The 17,186-nt window shown below is 37.8% G+C and overlaps 1 protein-coding gene and 1 long non-coding RNA gene across 7 annotated transcripts in view; one reads left to right on the forward strand and one right to left on the reverse strand.

Annotated features, from left to right (window-relative positions):
* Positions 1 to 8,087: 8,087 nt before the first annotated feature.
* Positions 8,088 to 17,186, reverse strand: part of STARD13 (StAR related lipid transfer domain containing 13) — a 104,338-nt gene continuing 95,239 nt past the window's right edge. For all 6 annotated transcript variants that reach the window (XM_014076489.2, XM_087721289.1, XM_014076488.2 and 3 more), the window contains 7 exons: positions 16,651 to 16,849; positions 15,342 to 15,549; positions 14,359 to 14,473; positions 12,272 to 12,493; positions 10,946 to 11,163; positions 9,185 to 9,361; positions 8,088 to 8,517 (listed from right to left, as the gene is read on the reverse strand). In XM_014076489.2, coding sequence (XP_013931964.2) covers positions 8,400 to 8,517; positions 9,185 to 9,361; positions 10,946 to 11,163; positions 12,272 to 12,493; positions 14,359 to 14,473; positions 15,342 to 15,549; positions 16,651 to 16,849 — 1,257 coding nt within the window. In that variant the 3' untranslated portion in view covers positions 8,088 to 8,399. The remainder of the gene's footprint in view (positions 8,518 to 9,184; positions 9,362 to 10,945; positions 11,164 to 12,271; positions 12,494 to 14,358; positions 14,474 to 15,341; positions 15,550 to 16,650; positions 16,850 to 17,186) is intronic.
* Positions 8,582 to 9,364, forward strand: LOC148044338 (uncharacterized). The gene is made up of 2 exons (XR_015697468.1): positions 8,582 to 8,687; positions 9,058 to 9,364. It is a non-coding gene; the product is annotated as an uncharacterized LOC148044338 (long non-coding RNA).

Consider the following 17,186-nt stretch of genomic DNA (forward strand, 5'->3'; position numbering starts at 1 on the left):
TGTAAATTGCACACTATTTCCCCCCTATTGTTTATTTAGCAACTGAATTTTGCATGTCACTGTGAATGTATCTTGTACAAATAGAGTCTATTATAAAATATGTATAAAAAGTGTGAAGTCATCATCTGAATAGTTTTGCAATCACCATCCATTGTTGCTGACTCTGCTTGGAAAATTCTACTTCATTCATGTGCTTTTTAATTTTTCTAATAATGTCAAGCGTCGAGGAAATTAAGAAATTCAAGACAGTTCAAGTGAATATAAAGATTTATTGCAAGTCTAAGCTCTCTACAAGAATCTGAACTACTAACATTTGCGAGAATTAAGTATAGAAAGAATTCAAGGTGGACTGGACTTAGATCTCTTGTGGGTGCACAGGGACTCATGACTGATGACGAGTTTGACCCCTCCCTTGGGCTTAGCCTGGTCATCTCCTACAAATAACCTGAACATTATTTCCACCCTCCTGCAACCTATAAATGTGATATGATGTGCAGTCATATTAGAAAATTCCAATTATGTTTGTCTTACTGTATTTTACAGAATGAATGGTAGCAGAAAATATATTTGCAAAGTGAACCAAGTATTTGTCTTATTTATTATCTAATAAATTGAATTACAGTACTTTTTTGCAGTAGTTCCGTATTTTTTAGAAACTGTTTGTTTATTTACTATTTTTTATTCAGCTAGTTTTTATTTATTTTTTCATTTGTTTAATTTAAAATATTTAGGAATTGATTGTCTTACATGAAGAACTTCAAAGGCTAGGTGAAGTGTGTCCTGATCTGAAATTTTAATGCTTCAAAATCCTAATCAGTTTGATCCTGCATCCTCATCAATTTAATTCAGACACTTGGCAGCAGATTCATATTTATGATGGTTGCAGTGTCCTGGAGCCATGTGATCACTAAGCCATGGTGGCATAATAATGCAGTACTGAAGGCTGTTTCTGTTGATTGCCAACTGCTAACAGTTCGGCAGTTTGATCCTCACCAGCTCAAGGTTGACTCCATCCTTCCGAGGTCAGTAATATGAGGACTATTGGGGGCAATATGCTGACTCCGTAAATCACTTAGAGAGGGCTGTAAAGCACTGTTAAGTGATAAAAGTGTTATTGCTATTGCTATTCTGCGATCTTCTGAGAAGCAAAGTCAATGTGGAAGCCAGATTCACTTAAGAACTTTGTTACTAACATAACTGTGGTAGTTCATTTAACAACTATGGCACAAAAGGTCGGAAAATGGGGCAAGGTTCACTTAACAACTGTCTCAATTAGCAACAAACATTTTGGTCTCAATTGTGATCATAAGTTACCTGTACATTCAGAAGATATTTGGTTATTCATTATCCCAAAGGTGCTTTTTTCAAGAGGCAACTGGACTTTCTGGTTTCTCTTTGAAGATGTTTCACTTCACATCCAAGAAGCTTCTTCAGCAATGACTGGTTCTCCTTCAAAGAAAAGTCCAGTTGCCTCTTGAAAAAAGCACCTTTGGGACAATCCTGAACTGGATGACTCAGAATCTCCATAGACATTTGCTCAAACATTAGTTTGTTACTTAGGACATTCTGTCATAAGCTTCCTATGATTACCTTGCGTTGTTTCCCAGAAAAAAAGCTGCATAATGTTGCTGTGGTATCCACAAGGAAGGAGTCAAAAAAGTCAAAACGGCTGCAAGTGTATGATCAAAGCCCTGTGTGTTTGGTGTGTAGAGTATTGCAATGCATGTGCTGTTTATGGCATGTACAGTTTTTGGCTGCATCCTAGACTTCAGAAGTTTATCATTTGCTTGATCAGTTGCTATGAACAGAGCAGAACAATTTACAAGTGGGCCTCTTATTGTTGGGAAATTGTGATATGAATAGAAAATACAAATACCTTTCCTTTTGAGAATACAGTATAAGCTAATGATTAAAAAGGATGGAGGGAAAGGTGAGGGATTCTTGGTTTTTTTCCCCCAGAAGCTTCTGCAGAGTTTCAAATGTTCACATTCTTTTTTTAAAAAACAACAACAACACTATGCCTATCCATTATCTGCATGTCTTGTTTGGTTAGACTTGTAGGGAAATTCTCTCTTTGGTTTTCAGTGACTGGTGCAGCTGAATCTCGAGTTACGTATATTCTCTGCTGTTGGAAAAGGTCTTGGCATAATTTGAGTGACCGTTTCTGCTAGGTCGGGGGGAAAGTAAAAGAAGGAAAAAATGCAGAAACTTCTCATGTGTTACACAAAGCACATAGAATAATGCTATTATTTGTACAGTGTAGGCAGCTACAGTTAAGAAAGTTCAGTTCCACTTGAATTATTAACACAAGTCATAGTGGTAAGTTTGGTTTGATCTCTTTAAAAAAACAAAAACAACAACCCACCAATCTGTTGAACATTTGATTCTGGGCTGTTTTATGCATTCCCTCACCTGTTTTGCCATAAGGGGATTCTTACCAGGGAAGCTTGATAAGCTTATAGCATGTAAGCATGTATAACTACAAAAGATTCCATGTTGATTTGATTTTGATGTTATACCAAATTCAGGGTCCTTGCTTTTCATGTTTGATTTTTTTTCTCCCTACATCTGTTTTTCTTTTGCTCGCTTGGTAGAGCTTACAGTGCACCTCACACTATACCATTGTAGAGGTTTGCCTCCCATTGTTATTTTATCGTATCTTAAGAAGCAAAAGAATTTTGCAGTAAATCTTGGAATATATTTGGCACCTCCATTGGAAAACATAATGGGGAAAGCAAAATCTAGATCAAACTTATAGAGTATATGGCTGCAGGCTGCTTTGTGTAGCCTGGAGGCATTTTCTAAACATTTGGTAAATTCACTGTTTAATGTTGCTGCTGCAAGTAAGAATCCGTTACCCCTGTCCTGAAAAACCTGCTGTGCATCTTCAACGCCTTCAGGCCTCACTGACGCCACCAGCTGCAACTGTCAAATAGCTGACTGGTGCTCCAGTTATTCCCTTGTGACCCACAATAATTTTTAATTTATCAATGTGACTTCTACAAATTGGCTGGACGTGATCTACATAGTTTTTAAACCTTCCTGTGGATAGACTAGGAGGCAGCACTTACTTTTTAAAATGTCTGCAGAGTTTTTCATTTTCATTTAACTTTAAAAACATGGCTTTTGCATTAGGGCTGGATTTACTGGAAAGAATCTGATGCACGTTAGTGGTGCTTTCTGCAACGATGGTATAAACAGGGAATCCTTCTGGATTAAACAAGTCAATCCAGGTAGTAGATGGCAAAGAAATAATCATTCATACCAATATTTTGGTACTTCTCTTGGGCATGCAGGGAGCACATGCAGTTCACAGAGCTGGTACCATATGGACCTTCTGGATACTCTTTAGGGATAGCCCCATATAAAGTGCATTGCAGTAGTCCAATATGACGGCAACTAGAACAGGTCTGCTGCCTGAGAAACAGGCACAGCTGGTACACAAGAAGAAAGGCCCTCCTAATCACAGCTATTACCTTCTCATTAAGCAGGAGTCATGAAGCTACAAGGACCCCTATTGTGGACTGGATTTGTTTGGGAAAATGCAAACCCTCTATTACCAAAGATGGTATTGTGCTGGAACCAATAGGTTCCCACATCCAAAGCCACTTAGACTTGCTAGGATTCAGCTGAAGCCTGTTGTTCCCCATCCAAATATTCACATTCTGCAGACACCCGGGGGGGGGGGAGTTCATCGTTTAATGTGGAGACATATAATTGGGTACATTAGTATAGTGATGCTATCTTACCCCATGGTGAGGACAAAGCAGAGAACCGTGTGGAATCTCAAATAGAACGGGCTGAAGACAGGTGTTTTTTTTAATTTCTTGACTTTGAGCAAAATCTTTTCAAAGTAATTTGGTAAGTATTTTGTTTTGCTGTGGTATCTGTATACATTTTGAAAAAAGTCACCATGCTCATTTGTCTTCTGGTAGATCTACAGCTCCGATCTCTGTGTGTTTAAATAATGGCTGTAGAAAGAACCTAAACATTTAGATCAGGGGTGTCAAAGTCAAGGCCCATTGGCCGGATCCAGCCCATGGGGTGCTTAGATCTGAGTCCCTAGGGAATAGGGTGGCATACAAGTATAATAAACATCCAGATCTGGCCCGCAGGGCTGCCATGGAAACAGTGAAGGACTGGCCTGCAGTGCTTGTCAGAGAAAATGGAGCTCAGGCAGAGCTCAGGAGCCTGTTTTTGCTGGCAGAGCACTCAGGCCACCATAGGTGCTTCCCAACCCAAGTGATGTCATGCTGACCATGCCCAGCTTGACCACGCCCACCCAGCCCTCCAAGGTCAAACACAACCCTGATGCGGCCCTCAGTGAAATAGAGTTTGACACCCCTGATTTAGATGATGCAACTTGGAGAATAACATGGAGAATAAAATTAAATGTAAAAAGAAGAATAAAATTGGCAAAATCTCTGAAAATGTGCCTGTTATGCAACTGGCATTGTGAGCATGGATTCACTTAATCCAGTTTGCTAAGACATGTATATATGAAGAATCGAGCAAATGCTTACTTCCTTATGCATGCATGTAACACAGAGAGCCACAAATAATCTACCAAGAGTTATGGCTCTACTATGAGGTCAGGATACGACTTGAGAATATATAAAATAAATTAAGGGAAAAGTAATTTTGAGCATGTGATAACAAAGCAACACATTCAGGTTTCTAATCACTGACTTGAGTGTCTTGGTTGTGGAATGCACAGGCATTAAATACTGTATAAAAAACTGCTGAGGAATCTCTGTAACCTGTTATGCTTTATCAACTTATCGTTTTTTTGTGTAATTGTTTTTGTTTGACCAATGTGCAGCTGATAGAGAAATGATCCGTGTATTTGCAGACACAGCATGTAGCTTCCAGAGTCTTTAGCAAACACATGAGAAGCATTTCTCTAGCAGCACACTGGGACCAGCTTTATCTGCCAAGTTTCTCTTTGCCACTCTGGCAATAAAGATATGAGATCTGTCAAGAAAAAGAAATTATAGACCATCCTGTTTTATAGTCCTGTGTTCTGTTGAATAAAACATTGCATATCTAGTTTGACTTAAATGATTGCTTAAAATGATAATTGGATATCTCCTGCCAATGGAACCCCTTCCAAACCCATAAAATCAGATTTGTGAAGTATATTGGCGTCTATGCAGGAGGAAAGATAGGAGTCATATTGATACTCTCAAATCAACAAAAGGACTAAATAAATAAATAAATTCAAACAACCAACAAAGCCAGGTGGAACTGGGATTTAAACAATTTGCAAATGATTATACATGTTAGGAATACCACAGGTTGTTTTGTTTTGTGCTAGCTTTACTTTCAAAAAGCCCTGGTCCCCACATATTATTTCAAACATCATGCTTTTAGAGCCATGATGGCGAGCATATAGCGTGTGTGACCAAAGTGGCACTTGGAACCATGTTGCCTGACATGTGCGGCGTTGCCCATTCCTCTTCTGGGTTCCACGCTGGGTTTCCAGCGTGCATGCGCATGTGATGATCAGCTAACCTTTGTGCATGTGGCAGTGCCGGAAACTGGAAGAGCTGGTCCTCTGGTTTCCAGCGTGAGCATGCACGCCAGCCAGCTGATCAGCTCATGGGCATGCACAGCAGTTACTGGAAGACTTGCTGGCCGGTGCACATGCCTGTGCCGGAAACTGAAGTTCATTTTCCAGCCCATGCCTGTCCCCTGGCCAGCTCCTCTTCCTTGTTGCTACCCATACAAGTGTGCGTGCATGCGCAAAGCACGTGCACACACCGAATGCTCCCTTTTTGGCACTCAATGCTGAAAAGGTTCGTAATTACTGTTTTAAAGCATGCACCTCTTCAGAAAACAATCAATTATTCCTGAATATATATTAACCAGTGGAGTTTCATATGGCTGCCAAAAATCCTACCAGTTTTCTTTTCTTTTTTATTATGTTCTGAGAAATGCAGTGATGTCCTGATCAAGGATTCTGCCCATTCTTGGAAATTCAGCCCTTGGATAAAAAAGGGACTTGCTTCCAAGTCTGGCATTCAGGATCAAGAGGGAAGGCCTCAATTAAGGCAATAGGAAAACTCTACATATTGTGGCTAAAAGCCAAGGTGGCGCAGTGGTTAAATGCAGCACTGCAGGCTACTGCTAGTTCAGCGGTTCAAATCTCACCGGCTCAGGGTTGACTCAGCCTTCCATCCTTCCGAGGTGGGTAAAATGAGGACCCAGATTGTTGGGGGCAATATGCTGACTCTCTGTAAACCGCTTAGAGAGGCCTGAAAGGCCTATGAAGCGGTATATAAGTCTACTGCTATTGCTATTGCTATTGCTATTGGCTGTCTTGTTCCAAAGACCTTTATTAACTTCTTTTCAACTGAGGTTGTTTCAGATATAGCCCTTAGCAAAAATCAAAATTGGATTATGTGGTTGGAACACAATGTAGCATATAGTTTTTGTTACAGAATGGGCTGTTAATGTTTCGTTGTATAGGGTGGAATTCTAAATGAAATATTCCAGATTTGCTAGTATTACCTAGAATTATATAGCTGCTGAAATATACATAATATTGCTGGGAGAAATGTTTGCCAATAGCTTTATAAAGTTTTTATTAGACTAGCTGCCCAATCCATATCCTCCAGTTCATCTAATTCAGGCAGTTATATTCTTAAGGTGAAGCCACAAATTGTGGTTAAGTTTCTGGTTAAATAAATAGAAAACAATAGCACAAAGTAGATATGACAATCAACATTCTAACCAACTAGTGTTATTCTGAGCTTGGCCAACCCTATAAAGTTGTAAAATCTGGTTATTTCAACATTTCTTTTAAGTGCCATCACATTTCATCCTGTAACACTTGAGATGTTAGGAAAATAACTACTCTTCAGGGTTTATAGAATCAGTCCTAGCCATTTTCCAAATACTTTTGAGAAAAAAATTGGCAAGCTTCTTTTTGCTCTTTGCTATTGTTGTTTTGAAGGAGAAGACAAAAGGTAGGAATTCTCATTTATATGAGTTAAAATGTATGTGATAGAGTTGTAAATTAAGGAGGTGTTGCACTTTTCTTGGATAAAAAGTAAACATTGCAAGTTCTGAGTTTTGTATTTTAAGCCAGTAAATTTCAGCCTCAATTTTTTATTTACTCATTCCAAATCCGCTTATCATAGCCTATCCAAAACTGAAATGGAATATAATGGAACCGAAGTAACTTTTTGGATGAGAGGTGAAACATTTTCCAAGGAAAAGGAAAAATAGTCCAATTGCTTTTTGGAAAAAAAGCACCTTTGGGACAACCATGATCTGGATGATTGAGAATCTTCATAGACATTCAACTCTCCAAAAATTATCTGAATAAATGATCAGTCTCTTCTGAACTTGGTTGAAAGTTTGCATGTACCAGAGATTTTAGTACTGGATCTCAAATATTGTCCTATGGATTTGGAGGGGATTATTCTAAAGTGAAAAGTTTGAAAGTCTTCTAAACCGACAGCTATAGGTACTGATTTCAGTACATTTCATCAAAATAATAAATTGTAAATTTTTGTTCCATTAATAAAGGAGCTACAATCTTTACTGGAAACTATTGTTTTGGCTGACTCTGCAGGCCACTGTAAATGATTGCCAGATTGTAATTACTTGAGTTAATATTCTTGTTGCCTCACTGCTATTCTCTTGTGACTATGTACCCTTTAATAGTCCTATAAATACTATAAACTAGATTTCTCCAGCTTGTCGCCTTTTGGTCATGATGAATTTAAACTGGACGTTTCTCTCCAATGGAAAATTCAACACATCTGGAAGTACCAAGTTAAATTAAGGGAAGTATCCTCTATTCTTTTACACGTGTCTGTTTTAGAAATAGTGTGAACACTGAAACTGGCAGAGTTTTTAACGTGAGGCACATAAGAAATTAGAAATTACGATCTTATAAAGATAGTAAATGCAGTTAATTGAAGCTAGGGTATATTGGGGTCTAACGGAGTGAAAATGAATCCCAAACAGGTGAATTTTTTTCCAGAACACTTTAGTTTCTATACCAAACTTCTTTTTGTATAGCAGTATCTATCTATAAAGAGATAGATGTAAATATATACACATATTATACATAATAAAAGATATACAATATTTATATTGAATAATAATAATTACATATAAACATTTTAAAATAAGCTTCCCAGAAGCTTTTAAATATCAAAACTATACAGGACATAAGTTTACTTTTAAAGTCAGAAAGAAGTAGCAGTGGAAATGGTTCTTCAGTGAAGGCAATTATAAATGTGTGCCACTTTGTTACGTAACAAATCCAAATAATGGCAGAATTTTCCAAGCAGCTCTTCTTTAACTGGCATGCAAAGAAAGATGTAAATCCAGTGATTGTCAGGTATGCATGGCATTATGTACTTGTGCAGGTTCTCCATTTTTCAGATTTTTGTTTCTGGTCCCTCAGCGATCAGAGGCTGAAATGAATTTCGGATATTGGCCACTTCAGCTAAACACCGATGTCCAAAGCCTTTATTGTACCAGTCTAATGAATGACCTCTGAAGGAAAACAAAGAGAAAGATTTCTGACAATAGATACACTCATAGATCCTGTGCAGAACTTCCCAAATTTCCAGACATTGGAAATGGGCCAAAGATTCACCATCAGAGTTCGTTTTGTGCCTGCAGATTTGCAGTAAGACATGTATCGATTACCCAAATCAGTGCAGGTGTGCATATATTGGAGAGGGGGGAACACTTGTAATTTCTAACTTGCTTGAGGTTACACATTTTTCAAATACACTTTTTCAATTATAAATCTGACATAGCAATTGCTTAAATCTAAGTACTGAGCTCTTCAATCATAATTCTGTTTAAAACTGAATTCATAAAATAATTTGGGAGGAACACCCAAGTACTAGAATCAATCATGAAATGACATAATAACTCTGGAACGCTTGCATGACCCAAGGCTAGTCAGATACATACAACAGTTCTTGTAATGTGCATAGTATTACTGTAGAGTAAATTCTATCGCATTTAATAAATGTATTTTTGAGTAAATAACCATGAGATCAATGTGTATATTTTTATTTCCAGCTAAAGACTGAAAGTTCTTTTAGTCATTGTACTGTCCTATATATATTGCCAAACAATGCTCAGGAATGCAAGTTGTGCAAAAAGATTGCTGACAAAAGATGTTGGCAATGATCTTTGTGAAACTTACTTGAGGTCAACCCTGCAGATGTGTGTCAGTCGAGATTTTCCAGAGCCACAAGGTTCTATCAAATATTGGGAATCCAGGACAACTGCTCGCACATCCCCCATCAAAGGCGTTTCATCGTGTTCTACAGAGATAGCCACTAGCACACACATCCCCTTAGGTAAATCTGTTCTCCAGGCCCTGTTCAGATAGGTTTTTAAGAAGAAAACGATAATTGGAGGGGTAGCACTGCAATAAAAATAATAGCGAGTATGTTTTCCAGCCTTTCCCAAACTAGGGCTGTTCAAATGTGCCCACTGCTGCCTAGCCCTGCTCGCCCCTCCTCTCCCAGGAGTCGCCATGCGACCCATTTTGGATGCAGGTAAGTGCAGAGCATGCATGGAGGCTCGGGGAGGGTGAAAAACGGGCTTATCAGAAGTTTGGGTAGGTCGGAAATGGGTGTGTTTCTGGCCTTCAGAGGGCCTTGAGGAAAGCCTCCGGAGCCCGAGGAGGGAAAAAATGCCCCCCGTGGTGCAGGAGGCCAGCTAGGCCACACCCACCATGGCCACGCTCGCCCAGCAACCAGGCAGAGAACCCCTTGCTAAAATTTTTGAAGCCCATCCCTGGACTCATTTCTCAAGATTTGTAATCAGTCAAGCTCAAAGCTGATGGGGTCCTCTGCCTCTTAAGAGTCTCATCAGGTCTGGAAAGTGGAGGGCACAAAGTTATGGAAAGTTGCTGAATTCTTTCAAGTGTCCTTAAAATATACTGTGACCATATATTATAAAGGACAGTCTTTTATCTTATTTCAATAAGCTGTCCTTTGGATTTATCTATTTTTCAAAAACTCACATTTGTCCTTTATTTTGGCTTTTATTGCACAAATGGTACCGATTCATGTGAAAAGTATGGTAACCAAACTCTCTTTTTAAAATTAATTTACATATACAGTTTGATATTAGATATTTTTATGGGAATATGTATTTTTGTAAAGTTTTTCTTGGTTTTTCTCTTCAAATGTTCCTTTGTAAAGCAAAGTTATAAACATAATTTAAAATTGCTACCTTATGAATTGCTTTCAGATTTGTCCCTTTTTCATGCATGTCCTTGATTTTTTCCCCAAGAAAATATTGTTACCATATTTTAATATGATATAAATTCATTTAATATTTATTATGAAAAAAAATGTATTGTATTGCATAATGTCCTTTTCAGGTTGTTTCCTCTATTTGTCTCACACTTCTATCACTACACTAAGAATTATAATAGATACCCTTCTTATTTCTTTAGTGATCCATTATGTGAATTTATTTTTACACAGCCATTTGCTTTCTATCAAAATAAATTATTTTCCAGGAAAGCAACAGCTATTCCCATGGGAGCAGAGCAAATCCAAAAACTTGAGACAGCTACATTGGTGTTATTTATGACAATATAGATTAAACAATATGTCTTGTCAGACGCCTGGTTTGAGTAGCTAATAGTTAGGATTTTATGGGAACCCTCCACAATAGATTATACAATGTCTTAATTTTAAAATAAATTGGAAGAAAAAATAATCAATGAAGACCCAATAGAGATGACCATACATAACAGAGGAAGCTCATATACAGACATCTGCTGATATCAGCCTTCTCTAACTGGATGCATTCCCGAGATTGCTATTTTTTATACTGAGAATTGTTGGAGTTTGGGTCCATCTGGAGGATAACAGCTTCAGACAGGCTATGTTGGAGTGTAAGTTAGGTATCATATTATAACTAGTTGCTTCCTTCTCTAAATTACCTGAGAACTAAAAAATCTCTAGTCGGATGGGGAGCCATACTATTCAAAACATGCTGATAGATCTCCGTCTGCTTATCCAAGGTTTCTACTATTTTCCATTGTAAGAAATCCTCATCCCAAAGGTGCCTTTCTCTTAGCACACGGTTCAAGACAACTGATGGAGGAGCTTCGACTTCTACAGATGCCTTCCATAGTCTTAATGGATTTCCATCGCCAACCTCAATGAAATGGAAGAGATTGCATGTTAAGAATACAGCTGAGATACAGGTTAGATGGCACGAAAACACTATTGTGACGCAGAAGATCCACTGATTTCTCTCTCCATCTAAAGCTATGACATATTTCTAGTACCAATTAAGTTCGGAATCCCTGAATTAAGGAGTTAATTGAAATGTGAGAATTTAATTCCATTTAATTCCAGGGAGCAAATCAATTCCATGACAGCATATGTCAGGCCAAGATATGAAATGGATCTGTAACTGAAAACACAAGATAAGCAGAACAAACCTGGCCATTTAATCAAAGTTATGATGAGCTTAGGAAGGATGCTTTATGCCTGTAAAGCACTTCTGGCTGTCACAAAACATCATATTAGTGGGTCACTTGACTGCATTTTGGCTGCTGGCAACCAGATCACATTTGCAACCAATGGCAGTGTCCTGCAGTCACATGACTGTGATTTGTGACTTTTTTGCCACTTGCCAACAACAAAAACTCTTTGGAAGAATGAATTCAGTCTTATGACTGATTCACTAATGACTGCTACATAAACAGACACATGGTACCTTAACTTACAACTGCAATGACTTATGACTGAACTTCTAGTCCCAATTGTGCTTGTAATTGAGACTATCTATAGTGAATATAGACACATTCCAAATACACTATATTTGTATATCAGCTAAGTCAGGATCACTTTGCTTATTGTGCCTCAACTCTACATTTTCCAATCCACAATGGCAACTTCAAGGGGCATTTCCAAACAAGGTGCCATTTTCCAGCCTTGTTTATGTAATTGTACATAGGAGCTGAAAGACATCATACCTCACTAACAAAGTACATGTGTCTTCCATTAAAAAAAACATGAAAAGGCTGCATGAAAAGTTTGGATTAATAATACAGAATTCCTATGTCTGAAAGCACCTAAAAGCTTATTTTTGGGGGGGGGGGAATAAAATGTGTTTTTTTTTTAATGGCATATTTTTAAAAGCCCATTTCAGTGTACAGTATGTTGGCATGTTAGATAATGTTTTTCAGTAAAGATGGAAACTTGTTTATCAAAGTTACTGTGCAGAAGTAAACAGATTACTTTGGTTTCAGAATTACTTTTTTGTAGCAGAGGTCAGTATTTTCCATGCTGGAACAAGTGACCCATCCTTTGAATTTGTCCTTAGCATCTTTACAAAGATTCTGTATTAGATTTTCTATGTAGGTCTGGTAATTTCCATTTTCTTCATCCATTTGCTTGCCCAGATCCTCCAAAGTTGGAGAACGTACTTCAGCCTCAATGTAAGAGTTCCGAGACTGGCAAAACATCTCATGTGGAATCTACTCCAAAGAAAAAGAGGACGCAGGAAAATATAATGTTACTATTGATTTACTTATTTTGACTTCTATGTTGCACCATTTCCAAAACCTCTCAGCATCTTACAAGTAATAACATGAAAAAAAAATCAAATACATCCACAAGGTAACTCCAATATGTAACAATCCTTCAGACATGGGCCATGGATATTTACTAAATTCACATTACTAAAAATGCTTAAACAGATGCTTAAACAGAGGGACCATGTAAATGGTATCAAATCTGGGAACCTTAAGTTTTCTCAGCAAGTTTTCAGGAATTATCTGTATATATTTAATTTACATTTTAAAACTTTCCATTCTTCCTATCCAGATTACATGAACTCCAGCCAATTATATTTTTCACAGTTTTTCCCTTCATCCTGAACTCACTTTTTTCATAAGTTTGTTTTGTGATTTTATTCAGTCTCTTTATATGTTCAAACTACCTCGATACATTTCTTCCGTAATGACTATGGGTACTGGAGGAGGGTGTGCAAGAGTCATAGTGTGATGCAGGAAGAGTGCACAAGGGTACAAGGGGGATGTGATAAGACACATTGCAAATTATGAAGAGTGCACAAGGTTGTAGAGATGCATAGTCTGGCTCAAGGAAAGTGCAGCGTGGGTCAGGAGGGTGCATGGGGATGCGAGGGAAGTGTGTGGAAGTGCTCAACATGAAGAAGGTGCACAGTTGGGGAAGACTTACTTCAATAACTTTCTCTGCATGCTTCCCCACTGACTTTTTGGGGAAGCCAGTAGAGAAGGTTGCAAATGGAGATCAAGTGATCTGGAGGCTTTTGGCAACTGGTCATAAGTATGAACTGATTGCCAAGCAACCAGATTGAAATCACGTGGATGTGAGGATGCTGGCATAAGAACTGGACATAACCACCATTTGTTCAGCACTGTCATACTTGGGACAATCCCTGACTGAATGGCTGTAGGTCAAGAACGACTGTATGTGCTTTTGACTACATTCATTTAGCATCCATTACTTCTTTTGTTCTACCATAAGTAAGTAAGTACCCCCCCATCAATCACCTTGATTTCATATTTCTCCTGACAGATCCTACTCTTACTTCCATATAGCAATGGTTCTTATTCGTAGACATTTTTTGTTCTTTCAATGAATAATACTTGATTATAATTGACTGCACGCTACCATTTTCTTTGTATTAACAATGTACATATTGAAAGATCCATCTATTCCTCCATGATTAGTTAACATTTTACAAAGTACACAAATTCATCTACTTGCTCTAATTTTCAAGTATTCGCTTGATTTCCCTGTTAAATCTTGCTCTGTAATACATTAATTTTGCATCATATAATCTATTTCACATTTGCAGCAATACATAATCTTTGTCCATAGACTGGACATCCATGTCTAATTCTCTGCTCAGTGTTGATCAATTTACAAACAAACAAAAAATCATATATTTTCATGCTTGCCGTGTCTTTAACGATTTACGCATAATTACTGCATTCAGCAAGCAAACTTCAACTCCACATTTTCACAAAACCTTCCTTAATTCAAGCCAATTCGCTTTATTGTATGTTTTTTTCTAAATCAAGTCATGTGCAATATACTTTCCATACCTATAGAAATTGAGTATACAAATATATAGTGGGAATACCTGACATGATACAAATACTTGTCAAAAATGAACTTGGAATAGTAACTGATCACAAGCTGAATATCAACCGGTGCTATAATGCATCTGAAATCAATTTATGCAGATGTGCCACAAAAATATCCAAAGAAATGCACCAAAATATTATTCTAGCATGTAAGTGCTTCATGACATTTTTCCTTAGGAATAATGCTACCTAAGACCTTCACTTACCTCAAAAAGTCTATCACATTCAGTGATCATGTGTGCCAGTCCTTGAGTAGCTGCCAGATTTTCACTGAGATCTTTCTGATCTGGCTTCCCCGTTGTGCACTTCTTTTGCATTACTCTGCAAGTAAATCCAATGTTTTAAATAAGATAAAAGCAAAGGCTGTTCTTGAGTTGACAGTAAAAGCTGAAATGCATATACCGTTTTTTTTAATCAAGCTACACACAGTTCAAGACAATATTCTTCTTTTATCACATTATACAAGAGAAGAAACACCCGGTTTATTGTTGGGGAAAAAGATATGCCTTAACTATTTTCAAAGTACAAAGTAATAAAAAAGCACTTAAAATAGACTCTTTTGTGTATTACACAAGGAAGGTCAGCATTATGGCACCCATGGGGAAAACAAAGGGAATTAAGGCGTAGTATGAAGTGTGAATCTGACCTCCATGTTCATTCTACTGGAAAAAAAAATGTTTGGGATCATTTAATGGGGCAAATCAAAGAACGGTTTTGCTTTATCTGTGAATGATTGCTATTACTATATTAATTAAGCAACAATACTAGAAAAGCACAGCCTGTTTTGAAAAAGACTGGGTTTTCTCCTGAAGATGAGTACATTTAGCCTTGAACAGGTAAAGAGAGGGGGGGAGGGAGGGAGGGAGATGAAATGCAGTAAGTAATCCAACAGTATCTTAAGCCTATGATTATTACTATTATTGTGGCAGATAAAGTGCTCTATATTTGTCAGAATTGTCGCTAGGGATTTGCTCCATAGCAACTCAGGATAAGGTCGTGTATTGAAACCACACTCCTTTATTCCTAATTCACAATATATATGCTTATATTCTTGAGCGGTAATAACAGTCAATTTGCCAAGGGGATACTCTAGTGAATATAAACACCACTTCAAACATGATTGAATATTGGACAATAATGGAATTACTTTTAAGCCCAGAATGGAAGAATTAGAGATAACAATCCCCACCGTGGCGAGCTTTCTTTCTTGATGATGTTGAGATGAAAAAGAGAAGGGGCCAGACACACTGCTATATTCATGGAAGTCATTTGATTCTCTTCCACAGAGGTGACATCATTCAAGAAGCACAGCAAAGTCTGCAAAACCTCACGATTTTCATCTGACATCAGCATTATGGCAGCCTGAACTGCCCGAAGCTGTTGTTCTTTTGGAACATCTGTAAAAAAAAAAGGTGTCATTTAATGAAACTTCATTCTCAGTACAAACAGGATCACTAGAAAATCACGTGGAATTTAATCTCCCAGGTCAAGATTATTTCTGAAAGGAGAACTACATTCTCAGATACAGACAGGGAAACTTTTCTTATTCACACAGAAAAGAAAACTCTGCATGTTACTTATTATTTGGCTTCTTGCTTCAGACATTATTTTACATCATTATTTGAGCAAGACCCAGTAGCCTGGTTAATCTATAATGCTAAACCATTGTTTCTGATTTACAAGCAAAATCAAAACTAAGACAAAATTAAAACATGTTACGGAATAGTGCAATGTTTAAACCGGTCCATATAGCTTAGAAAATATATGCCTGGTTACTTTTGTATGAACTAGAAGATTTCTTTTCAGTTTCCATGTATGTATCAGAGGTGGGTTGCTGCCAGTTCGGCCTGGATCGGGGAAACTGGTAGTAGCGGTGGTGGGAGGCTCTACCCACCCACCTGGATGCTTCTGCACATACGCAGAAGCATTGTGCATGCATGAACTGGTAGTAAAAATAATAGAAATCCACCATTGGTATGTATATATGTATATATGTATGTATGTGTATGTATACATATATGTATATATGTTTTTGTAGATTTTCATGGGTGTAGGTATGCTGGTCTTGTTGTATTCGGGTCTTTTCCCATATAAGTTTGAGATTGTCTTGGCAATGTTTTGACGAGGTCTCACTTGGTGAGTGAGACCTCGCCGAAACGTTGCCAAGACAATCTCAATCTTACACGGGAAAAGACCCGAATACAACAAGACCAGCATATGTGTGGGAAAATGTCCATTATGTGTTATTTCAGAATCATATTGAATTTAATTCTATGTTAAGGCTCTTATATATAGAAACTGTTTATTGCTTTGTATGTAGATACTCTACATGCAATAGTGCAATTAAACCGCATTATCCAGAGAACACAAACATGCATTTCATTAGAAACCTGGGGAGCTCTAGGAACTGCAAAAGATGATACTCCTCTTTAAAAGATTGAAAGGCTTTAATATTTCATAACTATTCCCGAGCCAGATGAAACAAATTCAATACATACACTGATAGATGTGGAGAAATGTTTCTCCCAGCTTGCTTGTGAGAAGAGGTTCAGGCAGATCTCTGAAAAACTGCTTCACCATATCTGCTACATCGTATGCAGACTGGTCTTCATAGCTGACATTTTCAGGAGAGCTTTCATTCATCTGACGTAGTGCTTGTATTCGTGATTTCACGCCTGACTTACGGAAAAGCCCCACCTACAATATATGTCAGAATAGGTTATATAATGTCATCATCATGCTAGATCAAAATACGTATTTAATTCAAGCTTTTTTTAAAAAAAATCTTATCTTTTGATAAGATATTTTTTGATGCGATGGTTCAGTGGCTAAGACGCTGAGCTTGTCTATCAGAAAGGTTGGCAGTTTGGTGGTTCGAATCCCTAGCACCGTGTAATGGAGTGATTCCCGTTATTGTCCCAGCTTCTGCCAAGCTAGCAGTTCGAAAGCATGTAAAAATGCAAGTAGAAAAATAGGGACCACTTTGGTGAGAAGGTAATAGGGTTCCATGGGCCTTCTGTCTTTAATCATGCCA

This window comes from Thamnophis sirtalis, unplaced genomic scaffold, assembly GCF_051295495.1.
Source record: "Thamnophis sirtalis isolate CommonGarterSnake01/CBP01778 unplaced genomic scaffold, rThaSir2_p1.2 scaffold_8, whole genome shotgun sequence".
Classification (NCBI taxonomy): domain Eukaryota; kingdom Metazoa; phylum Chordata; class Lepidosauria; order Squamata; family Natricidae; genus Thamnophis; species Thamnophis sirtalis.